This window comes from Pelodiscus sinensis, chromosome 2 (assembly GCF_049634645.1).
Source record: "Pelodiscus sinensis isolate JC-2024 chromosome 2, ASM4963464v1, whole genome shotgun sequence".
Taxonomy (NCBI): Eukaryota; Metazoa; Chordata; order Testudines; family Trionychidae; genus Pelodiscus; species Pelodiscus sinensis.
Genome location: NC_134712.1, coordinates 182,559,796 through 182,582,974, shown reverse-complemented (window position 1 = coordinate 182,582,974; position 23,179 = coordinate 182,559,796). Strand labels below are relative to the sequence as shown.

The window sequence follows — 23,179 nt, the reverse complement described above, 5'->3', positions numbered from 1 at the left end:
CATATAATTGATATGACTAATCAATCAGGCTTATTGGTTAATTGTTTAGTCGACTACATGTTGACTTCCCTGCTCCCTCATAGATTTCCACCACTACTTCAACAACCACTACACATCCATTAAACTCTCTATGGAACACTCCCCCATTATCATTAACTTCTACACCCCAAACAGCTTCAACCCTACAGACAACCATGGATAAGAAACACATATATCACCATACCTATTTTCACAGATCCAGTGACCACCCCCCACACACAAAGAAATCCATTATCTATAGCCAGGCACTTGTATACAGAAGAGAAAGTCCAGGATATTCACCTTAACACATTTAAAACTGCCTTCACCAAACATGGACACTTGACTAGGGAAGTAGATCACCTTATGAAACAGGCCACCCAAATACCCCCAAGAGAACTTGCTTCAAAACAGAAATAAAACCTGTCTGACCACACACTCCTGATTGGTTCTAGTGTGTGGTAATAGGTTACATTCAGCATTTCATCAGATAGCTACTACTTTTCCTCAATGAATACACCATCCCGAAATAAATCTTTCCTGAACCCCCACTTCTGGCCTTTGAATAGTCCCCCAGCCACTCCAAATTCATGATCAGGAGCAACTACCCCACAAATATGCTTATCACAGCATGTAGTATGCCTCATCCAGTACACTAAATGTCCCAATAACGAGATGTTGGTGGAACCAAATAATCATCATGCTCACAAATGAATATAGCCCTGCGTGAATACAAAAATGTGGATCTGCATCCGCCAGGCTCAACTCATCTAATCAGTGATCCACATTGTACTTGTATCTGCACAAGAAATCTGGAGGGAAGTGGGGACAGAGCACCGATGAGCAAGGAGAGGGGGCAGGTTCAGAATTGTGTGTAAGTAGGGGGATTGTCACATTTTTCATTTTATTATTAGTCTCTTTTGAGCACTGCCATTTCTGTTCCTAGATACAGAAAGGGAGCGGGGGGGGGGGGGAGGGGGGGAGGAGAGATCTGGAGCTACCTGTTGGATTTCCACACTTGTGGAGGCTGCTGTCTTTTTTTACAGTGTGCCAGGGGCTCCACAGATCAGTGTTCTCCAGGCGGGAGGAGGGGTGCCAGGAAGGACTGGAACTCCGCCTGTCCTGCAGGGAGACTTAGGATGCAGTTTCTTGCATCCTTTCCCTGCCGGCAGTACAGGAGCTTGCCTGGTGGGAGGGGGAGAGCTCTGTGCAGGTATCTGCTCTACTAGCTGCGTTTATCCCTGGATATACAGGGCCCTACAGATGAACTATCATGTGGTGATTCTGTCCTTTTGTCATTTCATTATCACCTTAGGGTGAATACTTTCCAATAAGTAATCAGTCTCTATTTCATGGGTTCCCAAACTGGGGTGTGTGAAGAAATTCCAGGGCGATGCGAGGTGACCCAACCCCCGCCCCCCATCAAGTTTTGCTGCCCTGCTCAGTTCCTTGTTCCTTTTTTTTCCCTTAACAACTTGTGCTTCCCTGCTCAGTCCCCCCCCTTTTTTTGATCAAGTTTTTTTTGGGGGGGGGGCATGAGGGTTTTTGAAAAATCGGAAAGGGGGGGCGTGATGCTGAAAAGTTTGGGAACCACTGTTTGATCTATCAGTCCTCATCCTCAAAGGAAATCTGCACAACACTTTCAAAAGACAGTCCTGGGAGAGTAAACTCACAGAAACTGGACTTATGGTTTATTTGTCACAGTATGTAACCCACAAACCCCCTCTTTTTTATTTTATGACTGCAGAGGTGTTAATGGGAAATATATTCTGACTACTTATGCTAAACAATCTATTCCACCTTGAATTTTATTGTGATCCTGGTAGTACCTCTCCCAAACCGGAAGAACTCTGTGTAACTGGAAAGCATGTCTCTCTCTCTCCAACAGAAGTTGTACTAATAAAAGATATTATCATACCCACCTTGTGTCTGTAATATGCTGGGAGCTACACAGCTGCACTTACTCCAATTTACATTTGTCAGTTGTTTTAAATTATGCAGTGAAGCAGCATGCAGGGGGTACAGGTGATATTATTCAGTGAGGTTAGAAAAGCCTTTATTATTTAATAGAAGATCAAATGCTAGACAAAGTACAACTAACTATGCAGTTAAATAGTAATGATCTGGGAAAACTGATTTTGGGTTAAACTCATCAAGGCTAAGTCTGACTTCTTGTTTATTTTTAAATGTGTAAAGAAGACACTTGCAATTTATAAACGTTCAATTTTTAGCCCTTCCTTGTTATGAACTTTCTGATAGCAATGCTGTCTCCTACCATGGAATTCATATGGTAACCCAATGGAGCAATAAAAATATTAATGGAGAACAGTACAATGTATCTGAAGAACTTTTTGCAGATTATTTTCTGGCATTGTTTTTTTTAAATCAGTTAAATATACAAAATGAAAGGCTTCCTTTTACGTTAAATTGAATGAGGTTACCCAGAGACCGGATGTAGAGAGGAAGAAGAGGGATAAAAGTCTCTCTAGGCCTCCAGAGACATCTGGAATTGAGGAGGGAGGTATCATCCTAACATTGTGAAGGAGCAATTGGAGAGGAAGGAAAAGAACAATCACAAAAATGAGGAATAATAATAAAATAATAGAATTATACATTACTATTTCACAGTAATATTGCACTGTGAAAATAATATTAAAAGGAAGCATTTTATGACTAATTACAATTTTAGGCCTTCCTCCCCCTTCTCTGAGAGAGACAGGAACACTGATAAAAGTAAAAAAGTACAAGCAGTGTAATTACTACATAAGAACGGCCGTACTGGGTCAGACCAAAGGTCCATCTAGCCCAGTAGCCTGTCTGCCGACAGTGGCCAGCACCAGGTGCCTCAGAAAGGGTGGACCAAAGACAATGATCAAGCGATTTGTCTTCTGCCATCCTTCTCCAGCCTCTGACAAACAGAGGCCAGGGACACCATTATCCCCTGGCTAATAGCCTTTTATGGACCTAACCTCCATGAAATTATCTAGCTTCTCTTTAAACTCTATTATCGTCCTAGCCTTCACAACCTCCTCCGGAAAGGAGTTCCACAGGTTGACTACACGCTGTGTGAAGAAGAATTTTCCTTTATTAGTTTTAAACCTGCTATCCATTAATTTCATTTGGTGTCCTCTAGTTCTTCTATTATAGGAACTAATAAATAACTTTTCTTTAGTTGCCCTGCTCAAAAATTTAAAAATCTTCAAACTTACAGATATGAATGGTAATTGTTCATTTTATTAAGGCTGCTGTTTTGTGTTTTCATAATTTTCATTTTTTCAGGTTTTAAAAAAGTATTCATAATTGCTTTTTTATACATATACAAGTAAGTCCCTGGGTATGCTAACGCTTATGCACATGCATACTCTTACCATATCAATAGTCCCACTGGCTACAGAATACAGATTAGAAGTCTTAGAAAGGTGGGGTCTTAAATTTTAGTCTTGTGATCTGTTCCAGATGGGAGGCTCCTATATAATCTATGAAATTAGTGGGGCTCCACAAAATTTCAGTAGGTCTGTCTGTATGAATCAGCTTGCAGGATCAAGGTGCTAAACAACACTAAAGTAGTACAATAAAGTGCCATATGACTCCTGACATTGTGTAGTTAGAAAGCCAGGCCTCAGCTGATACAAATTGGCATAGCTAAATTGAATACAGCATCTGATGATCTGACCCATAGTTCAAATCTGTCCCTCTCCCAAAATAAATACATTTATATTTTGAGTAAATAAGAGACTGAATTAACTCTGGCATATTTGTCTTATTTGTAAATAATTTGTGCCATATGAATTTGATTATCTAAACATTTACAAAAGATATTAGCATTGACTCTATCAAAATACTTTCTGTGTAAAATAAGCAGAACAAAAAATGTGAAGGGACACTGTTAGCCAGTGGGCGGGGTAATGAGTGGTCTGTGAGCCCTATCACACCCGAGTCTTTAACTGCTAGGACAGAGTCCCTTCACAGCGGGCAACCCTAACGGCCGATGGATGCCCCAAAGATACACCCAAGTTTTTACTACTAGGACAAAGTTCCTTCGCAGCGGTCAGCCAGGGAGGCTTACGGGCACCCCAAGAGTCAGCCGCGTGGAGGCGGCATGACTCAACACTCAGCTTTTACTGCGTTTACCCCTGACCGCGGCAAGATAGCCAAACCGGCTATGGTTCTTTTGATTGTGTTTGGTTCTGTTACAGCAACAGGAGTCAGGTTAAGACTTAAACAGTTACTACGTTATTGTTACAAGGCAAGCTTAGCTGTTAAATGTTACTGCTGTGTTACAGATAACACAGTCACTACAAAGACAAGACAAAAATACAATAAAAGTCACTTAAAGGTACCATGGAACCCTTTGGTTCTCTGAGCTCTTATTGAATGCGCGCAAAACAGACACCTTGCATGTATATTCTCACCCCTGCGATCCTTAGTCCAGCAAAGCCAGTGTTTCTCTCAATCCCAATGGGAAGCAGTCAGTGCGAGACGAAGGTGTCCCTAAAGTCTCAGGGGTCCAGGACCGCCTGATCAGCAGGTATATGGTTGGATCTCCAATTAGAGTGGGGCATAGGACCCCGCTTTATATCCCTGTGGTCACATAGACACTTCTCTTGTCATAAAATGCCAATTAAATTGGAACGTCTTTGTGACGCCCGTTCCCACAGGGAGTTGCCAAAGCTTAATTTGCACCTGTGAGGTGGAGGTAACTAAATCATTAGGGCCGGACATTCTTTTCCTGATGGGGCAGCAGATTCCTCTTCTGGGATGGTGTGTAGGCGTATCAATTACTGGTACCAGCCAAGGGCAGCCCGAGGTCCCGATCGTCTGCTGGCCCAACTGCCACTGTTATCTGGTTTCTGTCTAGCATCCAGGGCCATAGTTATTCCGGCACATCTGGAGGCCCTGGAGCCTTGAAGACAGTGTTTCTTTCCCACGGATTCTCCCTCCCAAGGATTTCGGAGGGAGGAGGGGAGAGAGAGAAGAGGGGGGCGGTTTCTGTCTGGCTACAGACACTCACAAACTAAGTAGTTTGTAAATGACTTTTAAAATTTCAGCTTTCTAGTAACATATTTTCAAAATAGTACTGATTTTTTTAAATTATGTTAAATATGTGTGTGTATCTATGCCTATGTACACACACACACACACTTCTGTTACCTGGATTATTTTATGTAATCTTTTGCCCAGGGTTAAAAACATCATCTTCACTTTCAGTTTTACTTATGTTGCCTTTGGTATCATAGCCAGAGGAGAGAGTGTACATAGCTCCCCACAGAGCAGTGTATGGGTGATGCAGTTGCCCATTTACAAAGCAGTGAAACTAATTATATACAAATGCACACAGTAAAACTGGAAAAATAGAGACAAATATCTCTTTCTGGTCTATTAATCTGAAGTGTTATTTGTAGCTATAATAAATACAGAACCTTTAGCTGGAATGGTGATTTTCAAGCTGACCATGTTCTTTTAACTGAGCTTTACATGGTAATGTTGAGCAGCCTCTGTTAGCATGGAAACAATCAGCTATCATCTTCAGAACATAGAGAATGTTTAAATGGCAAGATTGCCTTCAGAGCGTGTTACTATATTTAACACTAGCTGAAGTTACCCGGCGCTGCTCGGGAAAGTAGAGGAACTGAGGGAAGGGGGAAGGGAGCCGTGCACCTGCCGCTGGCGCCGGAGCCCGCTCTCCACTTCTTTGTCCCTCTGCCGGCCTTAGTGAGTGACTGTCCCCAACACTTTCCCCAGGAAGCCACTTCTCCCCGCACTGTCAAGCTCTGTGCAGCCCTGGGGAGATGCGTTGGTGTCTCATCTCTTCCCTCCCACAGTCCCTTAAAACCTCCTGGATGACAGGTTATCCCTCCGCCGGCCTTAGTGAGCGGTTGTCCCCGCTGCTTCCCCTGGGAAGCCGCTTCTCCCCGCACTGCCAAACTCTGTGCAGCCCCAGGGAGAAGCGTCAGTCTCTCATCTCTTCCCTCCCACCATACCTTAAAACCTTCTCTTGGATAAAAGGTTATCCCATGCAAAGTTTGATTGCGGTAGCTCTTATAGTGTCCAAGTTATTGGCGCACAAACATACAAACATTCTCCTTTATATATTAGATTTAGGGCCATTCAAAAATATTTGCAGATTCCAAACTTTCGCAGCATAGACAATCTGCTGCTGTTTCGTGAGTCTTCAGTCAAACAAATATGAGTGAGAAATCATACCTAAGAATTACAACCCAAAAATACATCACTGCAAAAATATAAAGATCTTTGACATCTTCTGTCCAGTCTACTATACTTTCACTTCATAATGATTATAAGCAGTTCAAATAGTGATTACTATAGTCCAACACTTTCCATTATAGACCCCTTTTCATTATATCTAAAATATAAGCTATAACAGGTGGTCATGTGCAGGATGGGGTAACAAAAATGATCAGATGTTTTAGCACAGACTAGCTGTATGCACAATTCATAGCCTACAAGCAACAGTAATTACCACTCTCAACCTGTCTGTATGTCAGTTTTCTTGAATGCATTGCAAGAGAGGTGAGTTTTGAGGAGGGACTTGGAAGATAAGATGTTAACTTTAAGGATTTTTACTAGAAGCTTTGCACACACATGTGAGGTATCTTGGAAGAAAGAACAAAGATTCTTGTGAGAGAAACACGAGCTAGAAATTGAGGCTGGCTTTTTGACTGACTAAAGGCAGAAGATGACTTTTTAGGAAGATAATGGAACAGATAGGTAGAAGAAGGCTAAATTATGGTGGTCTTTGACAGTTAGAACAGGAAGTTTGTTTGATAAAGTGGAATGGAAGCCAGTAGAAGTACGTAACTTGTGGCATAATGAAGTCAGAGTGACAAGTCCGGAAGAAATTAGCAGCATTTTAGCATGGACTAGAGAGGGAAACAGTTGTTGGTATCAAGGCTAGATAGGAAATTTCAATAATCCAGTTGCAAAATGCTTTTAGAGTTGGATCAAGGTTCACATTTACAAGCAATTCTTTCCTTTATAGTTGCATATTTTAATTTGACAACGTGCACTGACTAACCTTCTAGCACACATTGGAGATTAATCTTGCTTATTTTTAAAGATAGCAATACATTTTGGAGATAATGATCCTGATCCAGTGTTATATAGAGATAATATATTGCATACTGGTGAGAGTTTGTCCATCTGTCTGTCTTTCAAGATCTCCTCCTAAGCGGTAAAAGCTAGGATGGAGTGGACAAATACTGGCCTGTGGACCAGATCTGGTCTTTCAAGGTTAGCCCATGGTGGGCCTCCACACCAGCGTATTTACCTGCGCCTCTGCAGGTACGGGGGATCACAGTTACCATTGGCTGTGGATTGCTGTTCCCAGCCAATGGAAGCTATGATATCCCATGCCTGCAGAGGCGCAGGTAAATATAGCGTAAGTGGCCCAGAGGTGCTAGACTTGGTGAATCACCACAATTTTATTGCCCGCTCTAGGGCTAGGATCACCAAATTTGGTATACAGGTTCCTCTTACCATAACAGGATGTGCCTAGAATGAGATCACTTTAATAAATCTGGGGGTGTGTCCCCCCTTTCAGGACTGCTCCTGCCTGAAGCCATCCTTTAGGGAGTGTGGTGGGAGGGGCTGATGTTACCTTCCCTTGCAGTTCCTATGGGAATATTGCTGGCTGTTCCCCTTCATCAGGGAGTGAGGGGAAAGTGCACATTTTGCTGCATGCCTCAACCCTGCCTGGGAATCATAGGAGGCAGATGAACCTAGACCTGCCCCAGCTGGGGGACATGTACCTCTCTCCTGGCTGTAAGTGCAGGAGCTGCAGTGGTCACAGAGAGGTTCCTCTTGTCTTGTCCCAAGCTGCTGCGTGAGAGAGGCTTGGGGTAGATCTTTCTCCTCGGGGAAGCCTGCATACTGAGCCCCTCCCCAGAGCAACAAAGCATGTACATTTTCATTTTATTTTCCAAAACACAAAAATTAATTGAGTTAAGGACCCAAGCAACACTTTGTATTTTCTAGTTTACTAAATACTCTAAGTACTTATGCAAATTCTTAGCAACCAAATTCTTAAATTATTTTTTCTCATTCCTAAAGGAATATTACCTTGAAAGCAGAAACCCCCATTCAATTATTTTTATTCTACACAGAGGAGATTGATGGGTTTTGAAGCAATCAGAAAAAATATATGCTTGGCATCTCAATAAGTTTGAAAACCTCTGTATTTTTCTACAGTAGGCGGACTAAAACCAAATGCAGTTTTCTCATTGAGATCTAAGGGTAATGAATTATACAAAGGTATTCCACTTTCATTATTTTTTAGAAGATTCCAAAAACTCAAAAGTCTAGACCTTCAGCTGCAGAATATCAACATAGCTCCATTAGATTCAATGAGCTATGCTGATTTACACCGAAAGAATCGGTCCTACAATTTAATTTACATCTCATGCATGCAACCCCTTAATATCAATACCTAACATTTTGAAGAACTTGATAAGTTTTAAACAGCACTAACTTATTTTCAATACCAAAAAAAATCTATATTATTTGAATACTAAGGTTGCAAAGTGAAGCATTCAAAAGTGAGGAAATGGCAAAGTTAAGGTTATAGTCAAACCTTAATTCTGTTTTTTTGTGTTTATACATTGTGATGTAGTTTTGAACTGCATCAGGTCATGCCATTATTTCTGCAGGACCTCTGCTTTAGTGAGTGCACAAGCTGAATAATGCACAATGAATGAGGCTCCTGAGTGAGCTCTGCTTTTATTTATTATAAATTTTCAATGACCAAGCTCATACCTATTTTATAGCATATGTTCTAAACTTTCCCTAAATGACAGATCTTCTGAGGCCCTGTTGTATTCACCACACACTCCATTTTATTCAGAATACACTGGCCACCTTGTGCATTGAGGATCCAAATTTGCACTTAAACCAGTCTTAAATTCAAACTAAATACACTGTGGTACTTGCAAATATAATTTGTTCCACATGAGCCATGGACCCACAATATCTGTTTCATTCAATATTTATCGTCTTCATTCACTGCCATTATTTATGCTGTGAACAGAATGAGGAAAGGATTCTGGAGAAACAAAAATATGTCACATAATCAAACACTTTGGATGGGATTTTCTAAAGTGTCTAAGGCTATATCTAGACTACAAAGAAAAGTCAGAAAAGATATGCAAATTGTGAACTGCAATTTGCATATCTTTTTCTGCTTTTCTTTCAGAAGAGGCTTTTCTGAAATTTCACCCGTCTACACAGGGCCAAATTTCAGAAAAACCTCCCTTTTTGACATATCCCTTCTCCCTCATACAATGAGGATTACAGGTATGGCAAAAGAACGCGTCTGCTTTTTTGGAAATTGTTCCGAAAAAGTGGATGCATTTCTTGGACGCAGCATAATTTTTCCGGGATACCCCCGGTATCCCGGAAAAACTCTGCAGCCTAGACATAGCCTTAGTGAGGTAGACATCCTAACTCGCATTGAAAGTCAATACAAGTTTAAGAGCTAACTCATTTTGATTCCTCTGAAAATCCCACCCTCTATCATAATATATATAAAGGAACAATATTAGGGTTATTTTTGACATTTGCTGACTTCGAGTGCTTTACATTGTGACCTTTATTTTTCTACTATACTTTTTTGTATGGAATTTTTAAATTTTTAAAGGAAAAATAATAACACAGTCATTCTATAATATGTACGTATTTGCTACAGAAGTAAAACCCTGACCCCTGGTCTTAGACAAGGGCACAGTAGTTGTGTAGTGAGCGTAGTTTAATTTTGGTGTGATCCAGCTACCAAATACAGATTCCTTAGATAATCTTTTATCTTATTTTACAGAGAATATCAGTGCTAATTGAGATTATTTTTAACCTGGTTAGTTATTTCTCCTTGATTTCTCTGTGTAGTCCAGGTATCAGTTGCATGATTGCTACCTAATAGATATCTGCTCCTTTAAAATAACAGTTAATCTAACAGTTCTTGAATGTAACTAGGTTGGGTAAATTCAAAGCCAGAATACATCACAAACTAGATACAAGTAATTTTGATGCTCATTTCAGAACTAGTATACCTATTGCTCTACTGTATGCAATCCTCCGTATATGAGTATAATCACAGAATCAGAGAAGAAAGATAAAATCTGTTTAGTCAAGAGGCCAAGTATATTACTTATGTACAATTGTTGCTCACAGTAAATTTGTAATGTTTTGTGCAGTTTAGTTTAAATGTCTCAAGCAATGGGCATTGTGCCTCTTTTTCGTGTCTTGTGGCACCTTAAAGTGTAACACATTTATTAGAGCATAAGTTTTCATGGGCTGCAATTCACTTCATCAGATGAATGAAGTGGAAGCTTCGGTTGGTAGAGATTTATACATAGAATCATAGAATGCTAGAACTGTAAGAGACCTCGAGTGGTCACCGAGTCCAGTCCCCTGCCATCACGGCAGGACCAAGCACCGTCTAGACCATCCCTTATAGATGTCTATCTAACCTGCTCTTAAGTATCTCCAGAGATGGAGATTCCACAACCTCCCTAGGCAATTTATTCCAATGTTTAACCACCCTGACAATTAAGAAGTTTTTCCTAATGTCCAGCATAAGCCTCCCTTGCTTCAGTTTAAGCCCATTGCTTCTTGTCCTATCCTCAGAGGCTAAGGAGAACCACTTTTATCCCTTCTCCTCCTTGTGACACTCTTTTAGATACTTAGAAACCACTATCATGTCCCTTCTCAGTCTTCTCCTTTCTAAACTAAACATGCCCAGTTCTTTCAGTCTTCTCTCATAGGTCATGTTCTCTAGACCTTTAATCATTCTTGTTGCTCTTCTCCAGACTCTCTCCAATTTCTCCACATCTTTCTTGAAATGTGGTGCCCAGAACTGGACACAGTACTCCAGTTGAGGGCTGATCAGTGCAGAGTAGAGCAGAAGAATGATTTTTCATGTCTGCTCACAACACTCCTGTTAATGCATCCCAGAATCACAATTGCTTTTTTTGGTACAGTGTCACACTGTTGACTGATATTTAGCTTGTGGTCCAGTATGACCCCTAGAACTCTTTCTGCCGTACTCCTTTCTAGACAGTTGCTTTCCATTCTGTATATGTGGAACTGATTGTTCCTTCCTCGGTGGAGCACTTGGCATTTGTTCTTATTAAACTTCATCCTATTTACCTCAGACCATTTCTCCAGGTGGTCCAGTTCATTTTGAAATGACCCTATCCTCTAAAGTAGATGAAGCAGTAAAATGCCCAATATACTCTTCTAGTACAGGCAGTCCCCGACTTACGCGGATCCGACTTATGTCGGATCGGCACTTACGAACGGGGCTTTTCTCGCCCCGGAGCTCGTGGGCGGCGGGACCGCCCAGAGCGTAGCAGTCCCGCCACCACGTCCTCCGGGGTGAGAAAAGCTGCTCCGGGTCTCCCTGGTGTGCTGGGGGGGACTCCCCAGCACAGCAGGGAGACCTGAGCAAAGCCGCACAGGCGGCGGGACCCCGCTTCCCGTGCGGCTTTGCTCCTGTGCACAGCAGGGAGACAGGAGCAAAGCCGCAGAGGCGGGGGACCCTGCCGCCTCTGCGACTTTGCTCCGGGGCAAAGGAGCAAAGCCGCATGGGCAGCTGGGTCCCGCCGCCTGTGCAGCTTTGCTCGGGTCTCCCTGCTGTGCTGGGGGGGACTCCCCCAGCACAGCAGGGAGACAGGAGCAAAGCCGCAGAGGCGGCGGGACCTCTGCGCTTCCGCGGCTTTGCTCGGGTCTCCCTGGTCTGCTGCGGGGGAGGGGGCGTAGCTAGTGCGCCCCCCCGCCCCCCAGCAGACCAGGCTTTTGTTGCGGGACGCCTGCGGTAGAGCAGCTGGGGTGCTGCCAGGTTGGTCCTGCGGGGACCTACCCGGCAGTGCCCCAGCTGTTCTGTCCCAGGAGTCCAGATTCAGCCGCTGTTGAAACTGATCAGCGGCTGATTCCAGGAAGCCGGGGGCAGAGCAACTCTGCTTAGGGCTTCCTGTAGTCAGCCGCTGATCAGTTTCAGCAGCGGCTGAATCTGGAGCCAGTTCCGACTTACATACAAATTCAACTTAAGAACAAACCTATAGTCCCTATCTTGTACGTAACCCGGGGACTGCCTGTACAGTTTTTAAAGATTACATCTATCTTAAATGAGAGTTGTATTGTACTTGCTAGATGCAGTCTTTACTGAAAAAGTTGTTTTGATTGTTGTAATTGGGGGTTTATAATTACTGATAGAAGTAGTTCAATATCACTTGAATCTGATTATGTCTGTGCAAATTATATGTATAAAAGAGAATATGTGAATATAGCTAACAATTTATAACCTATTAGCAGCTGGTGCTTTTGAAATATCTCTGTTTTCGTACTGTATATAATATATGAACGTCCAATTGTTTATAGCACTTATCTCAGAGATATCAAAGTTAGATTGAAAAATGCTTTAAAATGGCTTCTAAATACAAATAAGTTTTAAAATAAACCTTGTAAAACTGCACTGGTCTGTTTAACAAAATATCACATTTTTGTAAATATAGTGAATAAAGAGGATGAAAATGTGTGTTTAATCTGTTTTACATAAATTTGCTGTGAAAGTGCTATTTCAATATAGATAATGTACAATCAGTTCTAAACATCCAGTTGTACTGTAAAGATAATTTGTGGGATATAGTTATGGAACTTAAGTGCTTTTTCATCATTCTGTGTGTAGAATTAATTTTCTCCTAAATACTCATTCAGTAAATGCCAGAAGTCTGCTCTGTTTGGTTGCCATGACTGATATTTATTTTATTTTATAATAGTTTAAACTTTATGTATCTGCAATCTGAGCAAATTAGAACAGTATATTTTTCATTATGAGTACAAAAAAACCAGAGGAAATACTTGAAGCATAATGTCCCATACCAGTAAAATTACTGCATATGTGCATAATGGTCTAATGAAAAGGATAGAATTTCCTGATAAATGCATACATTAAAAGAGTAGTATCTATAAAGAGTTCTTTTCTCATATCCCGGTATGCTCGAAGGACTTTGCACGTACTTATTGTAAAGAAGATTCTGCTGGTTTCAGAAAGGTAGTAAGAAGTTTTCCTATTTGCATGTATTCATATTTTAAAATTTCACAATATATTAAAAACTATCTTTCCTTAGTCTTTATTTAACTTAAATATAAATATGAAATAGCCATATGTAACATTTGGAAATCCAGTTGTGAATCAGTCCCAAATAGGAACAAGAAACTTGAATAGTAAAAAGCAGTTCGCATTCCTGTACTAAGAACTTTGACTGCAACTAAGCTAGTGTCAGGAACCATTTGATTTTATGGATGGGAATTTCATAAGTATTCAACGTTGGCCTACTTCTTATTGACTTCAAAGGAAGAAGAGTTAGAATGCTTTTGAAAAGCTCACAATAACTCTTTTATAATTCTAATAGTTGTCAGTGTGTAAGAATATTTCTTGATTTTGGTTTTCTGTAAGATGTTTATTTGCCTTAACACTATTTATTTTCAAATATTGTAAAAATCTCATTGATATAATGGCTTTCCACAGTAGAGTTTACAATTTTACAGTCTCTACCAGCAGTACACTTGCAATGATATCTTTTTATTCTGGGTTTCAGTAAGAATAAATACCATGTGCTGGTGAAGTCAGAATAGAGAGACTGACTTGCATCCTTCTTAAAATAGTTTTCCTCCTTCTACGTGCATCTCAGACTGTGATTTTTGGTAGTAGTGTCTGTTTGGCCCACACATGCACCTCATGCAGGCTTTTGCCCTGACCATGGCCATAGAGAGCTATGTGGGCAAACCACTCTGTTTCTTCTCAACTGCATTTGTCTCAGTCAGAGTCTCAGCAGCATCTTAGCAGCTGAGTTAATCATAATAATTCTATAAATTAAAAAAGTCCTTTCACCTATTTTTATCTCTATAGGGGAACATAAATATTGAGAAGGCATGCTTGTTCTCCCATTTTTAAATTATGCCTTTTTTATGTCAAGAGGCTTTTCTCAGGTAGTGAGAGGCACTCCCAGTGTGTGCATTGCTTTGGGGACTCATGTTCCCCAAAAGTGTAATTGCTGCTTGCCACTAAAACTGAGGCAGAAAGAACAGGAAACTTAAGCTACCTTTCCTTATGATGAAGAGTTCACTCAAACTGGCCTCTGAACTTGGCTGAGGTACCCCCTGTATAATGGGCTCTAAGCAAGTCAAGTGCTTTGACCTCCTTGGCACAGTGCCCCCCTAGAGCACTGGAAAAAAACCCTGTAGAAAAAAAAAACTCTAGAAAGCAGTCTTCAAACACTCTAGATAGAAAATCTGTATTACAGATGCCTGCTTCAACACCTATCAATCTCTGACTTGCTATCCCTGAGGTTCCTTAGGTACTGTGGGGAACCAGTAAGCCCAAAAACGTTAAGCTTTTTGACTCTAGATGATTGGTATTATCTGGCAATTAAAGCACCAGGAAGATGACCAGCTCTTTAAAATTCCTATCAAGAATGTCTACTGCACCTTTGGTACCCACTGCTTTGGCACCACAGATGACCAATCCATCACTTATTGGCTGTTCACCAACACACATAAGAGCTTTGGTACCATTAGCTCCCTCTGCCACAGTTACTTATACTCAGCCTGCATCATTGGTGCTGTCAATTGTTCCAGTGCTATAAGAGTTTTGATTTTCCCAACATCTGAAGGTAACAGAAACATCATAATCTCTCTATTTGGCACCAACCTTTTCCTAGTCAATGAGGACTTCTCAATCCCTGTATGTTTTCATGATACTAATGAAGTCTTTGCATATGTCTTTGAGTCATCCACTTCTACCAAGTGATGAGGAGGAGAAAGATGATAGGGATCACTCATCAGTTTCCCACATTTCCATCCAGAGTTCTGCCTTCAATTATCAGGAAACCTTCTTTACTGAAATCTTCAGAGAATTGGAATACCTCTGTGAGAAAGATGCTCCATCCTGCTGGTGTGAACATCATTGGCAGCCTTCACCTTTGCCATATTCATCACCTTCTTGTTCATATTTGGACCCCTGGGTAGCAGTTCTCCAGGACCCCAAGTGTTTCTCGCCAGGAGAAGTCTCCCCCCCCCCCCACCACCAGTCTCTCTCCTTAAGGTGCTTTTGATCCAGAGGGGGAAACTTTTGAGGAGTAGGAAATGAGAACGGATTAAAACAAAATTGCCCCACTAATATCTTTTCCACATCTCCAGATGAAATCATTATGCCTCCTCTACTATCATTAGCTGACAACTTTAAATAATTTCAGGTCTTTATTGAAGGATAGCAGACTCTTTGCAGATTCCAGTACTCCTAGTACTCCTGCTGAGGCTGGCCGATTTGCTCACCCCCCTCCCTTCCCAGCCGGCCAGTTCTCCCCCACTTCCCCTCCTGATCTTCCCCAGCCAGCCCCCCTGCACTGCCCCCCAGCTCTGCTTCCCGCCGACCCGTCCCTCTTCCTGATCTCCCCCAGCCAGCACCGCTGCACTCCCCCTCCCCCCACCGCCAGCTCTGCTTCCCACTCCCCCTTCCTCCCGGCCAGCCCCGTGGCCTCCGACCCCCCCCCCCCCCCCAAGCTCTGCTTCCCACTGGCCCGTTCCTCTTCCTTATCTCCCCCGGCCAGCGCCACGGCCCCCGAACCTGCCAGCTCTGCTTCCTGCCCCCCCTTCCTCCCGGACAGCCCTGCCTCCTCCCAGCCGGTCCCCCCTTCCCCGATATCCCGCGGCCAGCCACATTCCGCCTAACCCCGTCCCCCCTCCCCATGACCAGCCCTGCTTCCCATTGGCCCCCCCATCTCCCCCGGCCAGCCCCGTTGCCCCCCCATTAGCTGTTTCCAGGTCCCCCCCCTTCCCGGCCAGCACCGCTCCCCTCCTGGCTGGTCCTTCTCTCCCCCCCCCATGATGCGTGTCCATTTTTTTTTTAATGATTACCTGGTAAGCCCTAGCAGTGATCCTATCCCTCTGACTACCACAGAGATTTAAACTGAGAAGCCACTTGTCTCCCCCCCAGTCCCAGATTCTATGCTCAACAACTTTGGTCCCCCCCCTCCCTTTTTTTTCCTTCAACAACATTTTTTCTTGGTGGTTTTTTTTGGGGAGTGTGGGGGGGGTGGGCGGTATTTTTGTTTCAACCATCTGGCAATCCTACTGCTTATACTAGCCGCAGACTTGACTTCCAGTCCCATGAGTAGGAAAGGAACATAAAAGAGCTTATGGAATGTAAAAAGTTCTCTTTAATATATATATTAAATGCCCTCATAGAGGGGAGGGAACCTCTTATACAACAAAATATCAGGTCCAGGTTCTTAACATAGAAGTCAGGAACTGATTCCTGAGAGACAGTTTTTAGTGATGATTTATTGTCGTAGGAGCATTTATAGATTTTTACAAGGGGAGGGCTCCATTTTGCTAGGCCCTGTACAAACACACAGTAAATGACAGTTCCTGCCCCAAAGAGTTTGCAGTCTAAGAGTCTACGGTCTGAGATCATATTACCTACAGATAGTTGTACTACATATGCAACCCTCCATGTAGGATTGCCAGATGGTTTAACCAAAAATACCGAACACCTCCCCCCCCAAACAAAAACCAGGGGAAACATTTTGTTGAAAAAAGGAGGGGGGAGACCAAAGTTGTTGAGCCCAAAAAAAAAAAAAAAAGGACCCAGAGAGTTATTAAGCAAAAAAAATTTAAAAATTAAAAAAACAGCATGGCCCCTTTAAGAATACGAGGGGCTGGGCTCTGCCTCTCCTAACAGGCTGCCAGCAGCTGGTGGCCATCTTGCCTCCCTCCCTGCTCTGGGCCAGACAGCTCTCCTGCAGAACCAGGTAAGAGGCGTGTGGGGGGGCTGGACCTGATTGTGTCGTAGGGTTGCCAGGTGTCCGATATTGACCCAGACAGTCTGGTATTTTTGCCTGCTGGCTGGGAAAAAAATCAGAAAATACCGGACATTTTAAGTGTCCGGTATTTTCTGAATTTTTTTTTACCAGACAGGAGCTGAAAATACCGGACTGTCCGGGTCAATACCGGACACCTGGCAACCCTAGCTATAGGTTAACTCTTTACCCCTACAAAGCTGATTTATTGTTAGCACTCTGGGAAAGAGAGATGGGAAAGCATACAGCAGGGCTTAATATCATGAGTTTAAGAAGACATTTGCCTGCTAAGTTTAAGGACAGGACTATCCAGAATAACTGGGAGAGTTCGAAATTTATTGGAGTCTTCTCCATGTTAGGAATATCCATCCTGCTTATCAAGCACTGAAAAACTGTGGGAGAGACAATTCAGTCCTGTAGGAACACTTTCTTCTCAGCCTATCTACAGAAAGGTATCTTTTTCCAGAAGATAAGCTATACCTAGAGCAATCAGATTTTTCTCTACTTAAGGACAATAAGTTTGACTTAGAAATAAGTCTGAGCTCTTTGACATTTTCATTGTTGACTGTGAGATGATATCATATTAATTGCCCCTTCAGACCATCTCTGATTTGCAAGACAAAGACTTTGTTTTTATTAAGGAAAAATATGATAGCTGACGCATGGGGAATAAAGCAAAATTCTAGTGACTACAATGCAGTTTGTAGTTTTCATATATGTTAGCAAATTGAAGTTAACAGTAGGGGGAGCCTGGGATTTACTTCAGCCTACAAATGTGTATAAACTACATACAACTGCTTTATCTTTGGTAGGATTTTACCACTTGTGAGACAGTACATGATAAGAATAAATCTTTTCCTCCCCAAGCATAGACAGACACCAAAATTTCCTGAAAAGAAATAGGACATCTCTTAGTGCTTGCTTACTCACATAAATCAGCATAGGATTTGCCAGACCCAATCATGCCAGTGAGCCAATTTATTTAGTTTCACTTTCTGAAAGTTTTCAGTTCCAGATACTTAGAAATCCTATAGAGGACAGTTACAGAATAATTTGCTCATTTGGACAGTTTCTTCATTTCCCTGTCAATTAGTGGTTGGCTTATGCCCTGAATCAGGAGAGTTTATGGCCCTTATTTTAAATACATTAACTAATAAATACATAGATAATCCTAGCTATTGTGAATATGGATGTTTTTATTATTCATGTAAGTGTCTAATCCTGTTTTGAATCTAGAATGTAACTGTGGAGCTTTAACACGGAATTGGACCATTTTCTCTTCCATTTTTTCCCTGACAAATCAACCATTACCAAAGAGACCTATTGTTATAATGATTTAATAAATATCAGGCAGAGGTCTCCTTTGCTCCACTAGAGTCCTGGAGACACTCTAAAAAGTGAATTTTATTTGCAGAGGGATATTTATCAGTTTGTCCCAGTCCTATTCTAATTTATCTCTATCTTATAGAAAGAACAATTGCAAGCCCTGAAAACAAGTCCAGGGGACCACTTTGAGGCAATGTACAAGAAGGCCATTATCTGGTGCATTCTCAAATGCTTTTTCTGGTGAAGAAAACAGCTTGGAACTCCTAGATGATTAATTTTACTTTGGTTGCCTTCTTTGCAAAAAGAAAATCCCCCAAATAAAAAATAATTAATTACATTCATCTGTGTCATACCCATGTAATCAACCTGTTCCCGTATTGCTGTAGTGAAATGTGATTCAGTACTCAGCAAGTTCCACTTGCAGTATACCGCAAACTGAAGTTTACTTCCATTGTTAGTCTTAAAGGGCTATGAGATTCATTAACATTAGTGGGCAACAAAGAAAACCTTTGCTATATTGGATATACTTTTCTGATATACGTTACATTAAACAAGAAGCAGCAGCTTAATTTCATTGTTAAATTCAAATCGATTACAGTTATGCTTGCAGATTCTGTGGTAATGAGAGTGAACCCCCAAATAATTTTTTTACCACCAGATTAGGGGAAAAGGCAAGAACTGAAATAGTGGAATCAAAAAAAGTAAAAGCTAATTTTCTTATCTAGGAAAGAAAAGGTGAGATTTACTTCTCATTGTTTCAGTTCTATAATTAGCTCATTGTAAATTATGTGACATAAAAACAAATATGATACAAAAAATTAGATCTGCCCATAATTCTAAAATAGCTTTTAATTTCCCCTTTCATCTAACACCATTGTCTGTCTCTTTTTTCAGTTATTTTCTTTGCAGGCTTTAGTTCTTTTCTGACCGTGTGAGACATATAGTGCTATCTATATCTTGTAGAATATCATGGATTGAGGAAAACTGCATATTTCATAAATGCTGTGGGCTATTGCTCAGAAAGGCATGTTATCACAGTAGTAAAGGAGAGCTAAATAGGAAGAGAGGTCATTAGATATTTATATGTTGTATTTGGGAAACCAAACTAAAAGAAACCTGATACCTACAACTTGGTGACAATTATCAGAAAAATAAGTTTGTTACCTGATGACATTAGTTTGCCAGAACATTTTTTATAATATAAGGTAAGTCAAGCAATAAACATATCACTATTGTAGATCATAAGTAGATTCTTATTACTGGTATCAGTGAAATTTTTAGTGAACTCTTCACAGTATTTTAAAACCACCATAGAGGTAGCTCAGTTGACCCAAACTATAAGTATGCTTGACCAAATTCAGTTTTGATTTTTTTATCATTTTGACATACATCAGTGTTTTATTTTTAAGCATTTCTCTCTTTTTTCAATTTAAATTTTAACTTTTGTAGAAAAGAATGGGTTTTAAGTATTTTTTAAAAGTTATCAATTTAAATTTTCACAATTGCAGGAAATTATGGATTGACAAGACAATAATTAATGACAGTAGGCTTTGAGATTTAAAACGTTTAGGTTTATAACCATTAAAGCACAAATTGTGAACATCCCATGTCAAGATATTCTTAAATCAAATGGTAATAAATTCTCAAGTAGTTTGATATTATTGATGGGAATGGTTGGAGTGTGTGTATGCAGTGAAATTGATGTTGACTGACATTTACCAATAGAAATCTAATCATTCCATCTCTGACTATAACTATGGAAGGGTACTGTAGCCAGGAGCTGCCTAAAAAAGTTGATCTAATATTTGATAATACTATGTTTATCTTCATTTAGTTGTATAATCCTTTAATTTTCCACCTTTCTCTCCTCATTCATCACTAATGGGTAATAACTCCTAACTGTGGAATTCAGAGGCCCCTGGCAACTGGGAGTGGAGGGGACCTGAGAGAAGAAAAAAAAAAAGCCTTTGGCATCTGGGGAGAGAAAAAAGGCCCCTGGCAGGCTAGGGTAGGTGGTGGAAAACAGGCCCTTGGTGGGTGAAGGAACCTGTGGGGGGAAAGACCTCTTCCCCAAGCACTTCCTCAACCCCCAACCCTCACTCTCACACACTTCCCAACTGCCTGCGCGTGCACGCACACACGCACGATCCCCAAGGCCTTGCACTGAAAGACCCGGGCAATGCTGAGTATGTCTGCTAGTTAGTGATAAAAGAGGAGAGAAGCTGCTGAAAGAAAATTCAGGAATTTCTCATTCGTAATATTGATAGTGGACACCAAAATGCAAATGTCTCCTAGTAGTTGTTTCTTTTGTATGTGAATGTGACAACATTTTCATATTGGTATACTCTAAATCATCACCTGTGACTCCCTTTCTCTTTTGTTTGGTACATTTTTCTTTATTATTTGTTCTTTGCTGTGCTAATTGCTCACTCTGACATCCTAGTAAGAAAGGAAATATTACGCTTTGCTTAAATTACTGAGGAAGTCCAGGCTACCACTACTTTTGTTGCTATTAACTGGCACATTTCAGAGTGTTCCATTGATATTGAAATGATACATGGAATTTTTACTGTTTCCATTATATTTAAACATGCCAAAAGAGGAAGACTGTACATGTGATCATTGACGTACTATCAGGCTCAAAATGCAGAAAATAGATATCCACAGCTTGTTAATATTTTGTAATTATTTGTCTTGTCCCAGATTGCTTATTTGATTTGCCCTGTGGAAATATTCATTCACCCATCTTTTTATAACACCACATAAATTCACAGTGAATTAGCTAAGTGAATCACTGGGTAATATTAACTCACTGTATTGATTCAAGGTCATGTGAAATCTGAAACATCAATTTAAAGTCCACTGACAGCAACCACTGGTATATTTTTAATTTTAGTAGATGCAACCACTCATTTAGATAGGTTTTTCTAACATAATTTACAGGTCAATAACTACTGTATATTTTCTAACACAAATTTGAATAATTCATAAAAGTAATATATTGGTAGGCTGAATAGATTGGTTACAATTAAATATTTGAAACTATCATTTAAATATTTGAAACTATCATATATATATATATATATTTGTTATAATATTAAGTTTAAAGGTGATGAAAGGGAATAGATCAAGACCAAGATCTGTATACAATGTCCGTGTTTGGAAGTCCATAAAAAATCTTTGAAACCTGAGCTTCATGATCTGGTAACATTAAATTGTTATGGCATTTGAACATTAATACTTCATTGCTCAACCTAAACTGTAACATTAACTCACATCCAAACTAATGTAAATTAAGAAAATAAGTCTCTAGAACACGTTGGATCGACCCAATATATCTGTAGAACCTAAAACTTCTTTCTTTACCCTAGTTTGCTACTCTCTTCAACCTGTGTATCCTCAGGGTGCTCAAACAGTAGAGTAGCAAAAGGTTCTTCTTTGAGTGATGTCCCTGTGGGTGTTTCACTGTTGGTGATGGGGTCGTTCTGGAGCCACAGATTGGAGCTTTTCAAGCAGTTGTCAGTTGGGCCGTGCATGCGCTTTGGTGCCTCATGTGTGGCCTGACAACCCCTTCAGCTCCTCGCTTACCGCCCTCACTTACAGACAGAGCTCATCTAGGGTTGCCAGGTGTCCAGTATTCTATCAGACAGTCCTGTATTCGCGCTCTTTGTCTGGTAAAAAAAAAAAAAAAAAAAAAAAAACAGAGAATACCGGCCATGTGCAATGTCCAGTATTCTCTGATTTTTCCGGCTGCGCACCGGACAGAAACCTGGCGTGGGCGGGGCAGTGGCTGGAAGGCGGGCCCACGATCAGCGCTAGGAGCCTGTGATTGCGCAGAAGCCTGGCGGGGGCGGGGGGAGTGGCTGGGACTCACAGCGCCGATGGTGGCCCCGCCTGCCATCCTGGGAGTCCCAGCTGGGAGGCGGGGCCGCAATTGCCGCTCTTGGGTGCTTCAGAAGCCTTTGCGCGGGGAGTAGCTGGGATTCTCAGCCACTCTCCCTGCCCCGGCTAGGCTTCTGAAGTGCCCAGAGCAGCAATTGCGGCCCCGCCTCCCAGCTGGGACTCCCAGGATGGCAGGTGGGGCCGCCAGGCACCGGGAGCCTGTGATTGTGCAGAAGCCTGGCGAGGGTGGGAGGAGTTTCTGGGAGTCCACCCCCACAAGGTTTCTGTGCAATCACAGGCTCCCAGCGCCGATCGTGGCCCCACCTCTGAGCCTGAGAGTCCCAGCTGGGAGATGGGGTTGTGACCACTGCTTATCCCGCATTCCTTTTTTTTTTTTCCCCCCCCCCCCTTGGCCAAAAAAATACAGGTTTTCTGGTATTTTTTAGGAGACCATCTGGCAATCCTAAGCTCATCTCTCACCTCAGGCATTTGTTCTCACGTAGATTTTTAGCATAGTTTTATGTTCAGTGTTTCACTAGTTAGGTTTTCTTGTTCCAGTTATCTCATCCTGTGCAGTAACAACTGTTCTTCATGATGTGTGTCCCTGTGGGTGCTCCACGACCCTCCAAGCCTCCCCTCTGCTGAGAGTCTTGGCTACTTAGGCGTAAACGAGGAACTGAAGGGGGGGGGGGTTGGGCTGCGTGCACAAGGCGTCAAAGTGCAAATGGTACGAGGCGCCTTTTGTGCATGCGCAGCCCAACTGACAACTGCTTGAAAGCTCTGCTATGTGCCTCCAAGACAACCTATCACCAATAGGGGAGCACCCACAGGGGGACACAGCTCGAAGAACAGTCGTTACTGCACAAAGTAACTTCCTTTTTTGGGGGGATTCTTTTTTTAAAATCTTCATTGTACTTTGCTCCACCTTCTCTTCTCACAGCTCCTGAGCAAACAAGCAGAGCAGTGAGAGGAGAAGGGAAAAGTATAACAGTTTTAATTCTTTGAAGTGGAGTAGTGCATAGGCTTCAGGGAGAGTGTTGTTTGTGCTGTAATTATTATAGCGACTCAGCACTTCGCACCACAAT

The 23,179-nt window shown here is 41.7% G+C and overlaps 1 protein-coding gene across 4 annotated transcripts in view; it reads left to right on the top strand.

Moving 5' to 3' along the window:
• Positions 1 to 23,179, top strand: part of ANO10 (anoctamin 10) — a 199,433-nt gene that overhangs the window by 158,971 nt on the left and 17,283 nt on the right. Inside the window, exon 14 of one of the 4 annotated variants that reach the window (XM_075921960.1) lies at positions 17,246 to 17,496. The exons of 2 other annotated variants lie outside the window; for them this stretch is intronic. In XM_075921960.1, coding sequence (XP_075778075.1) covers positions 17,246 to 17,359 — 114 coding nt within the window. In that variant the 3' untranslated portion in view covers positions 17,360 to 17,496. Of the gene's footprint in view, positions 1 to 17,245; positions 17,497 to 23,179 lie in introns of those variants that run through there. One more of the 4 variants, XM_075921962.1, reaches the window with a different exon arrangement.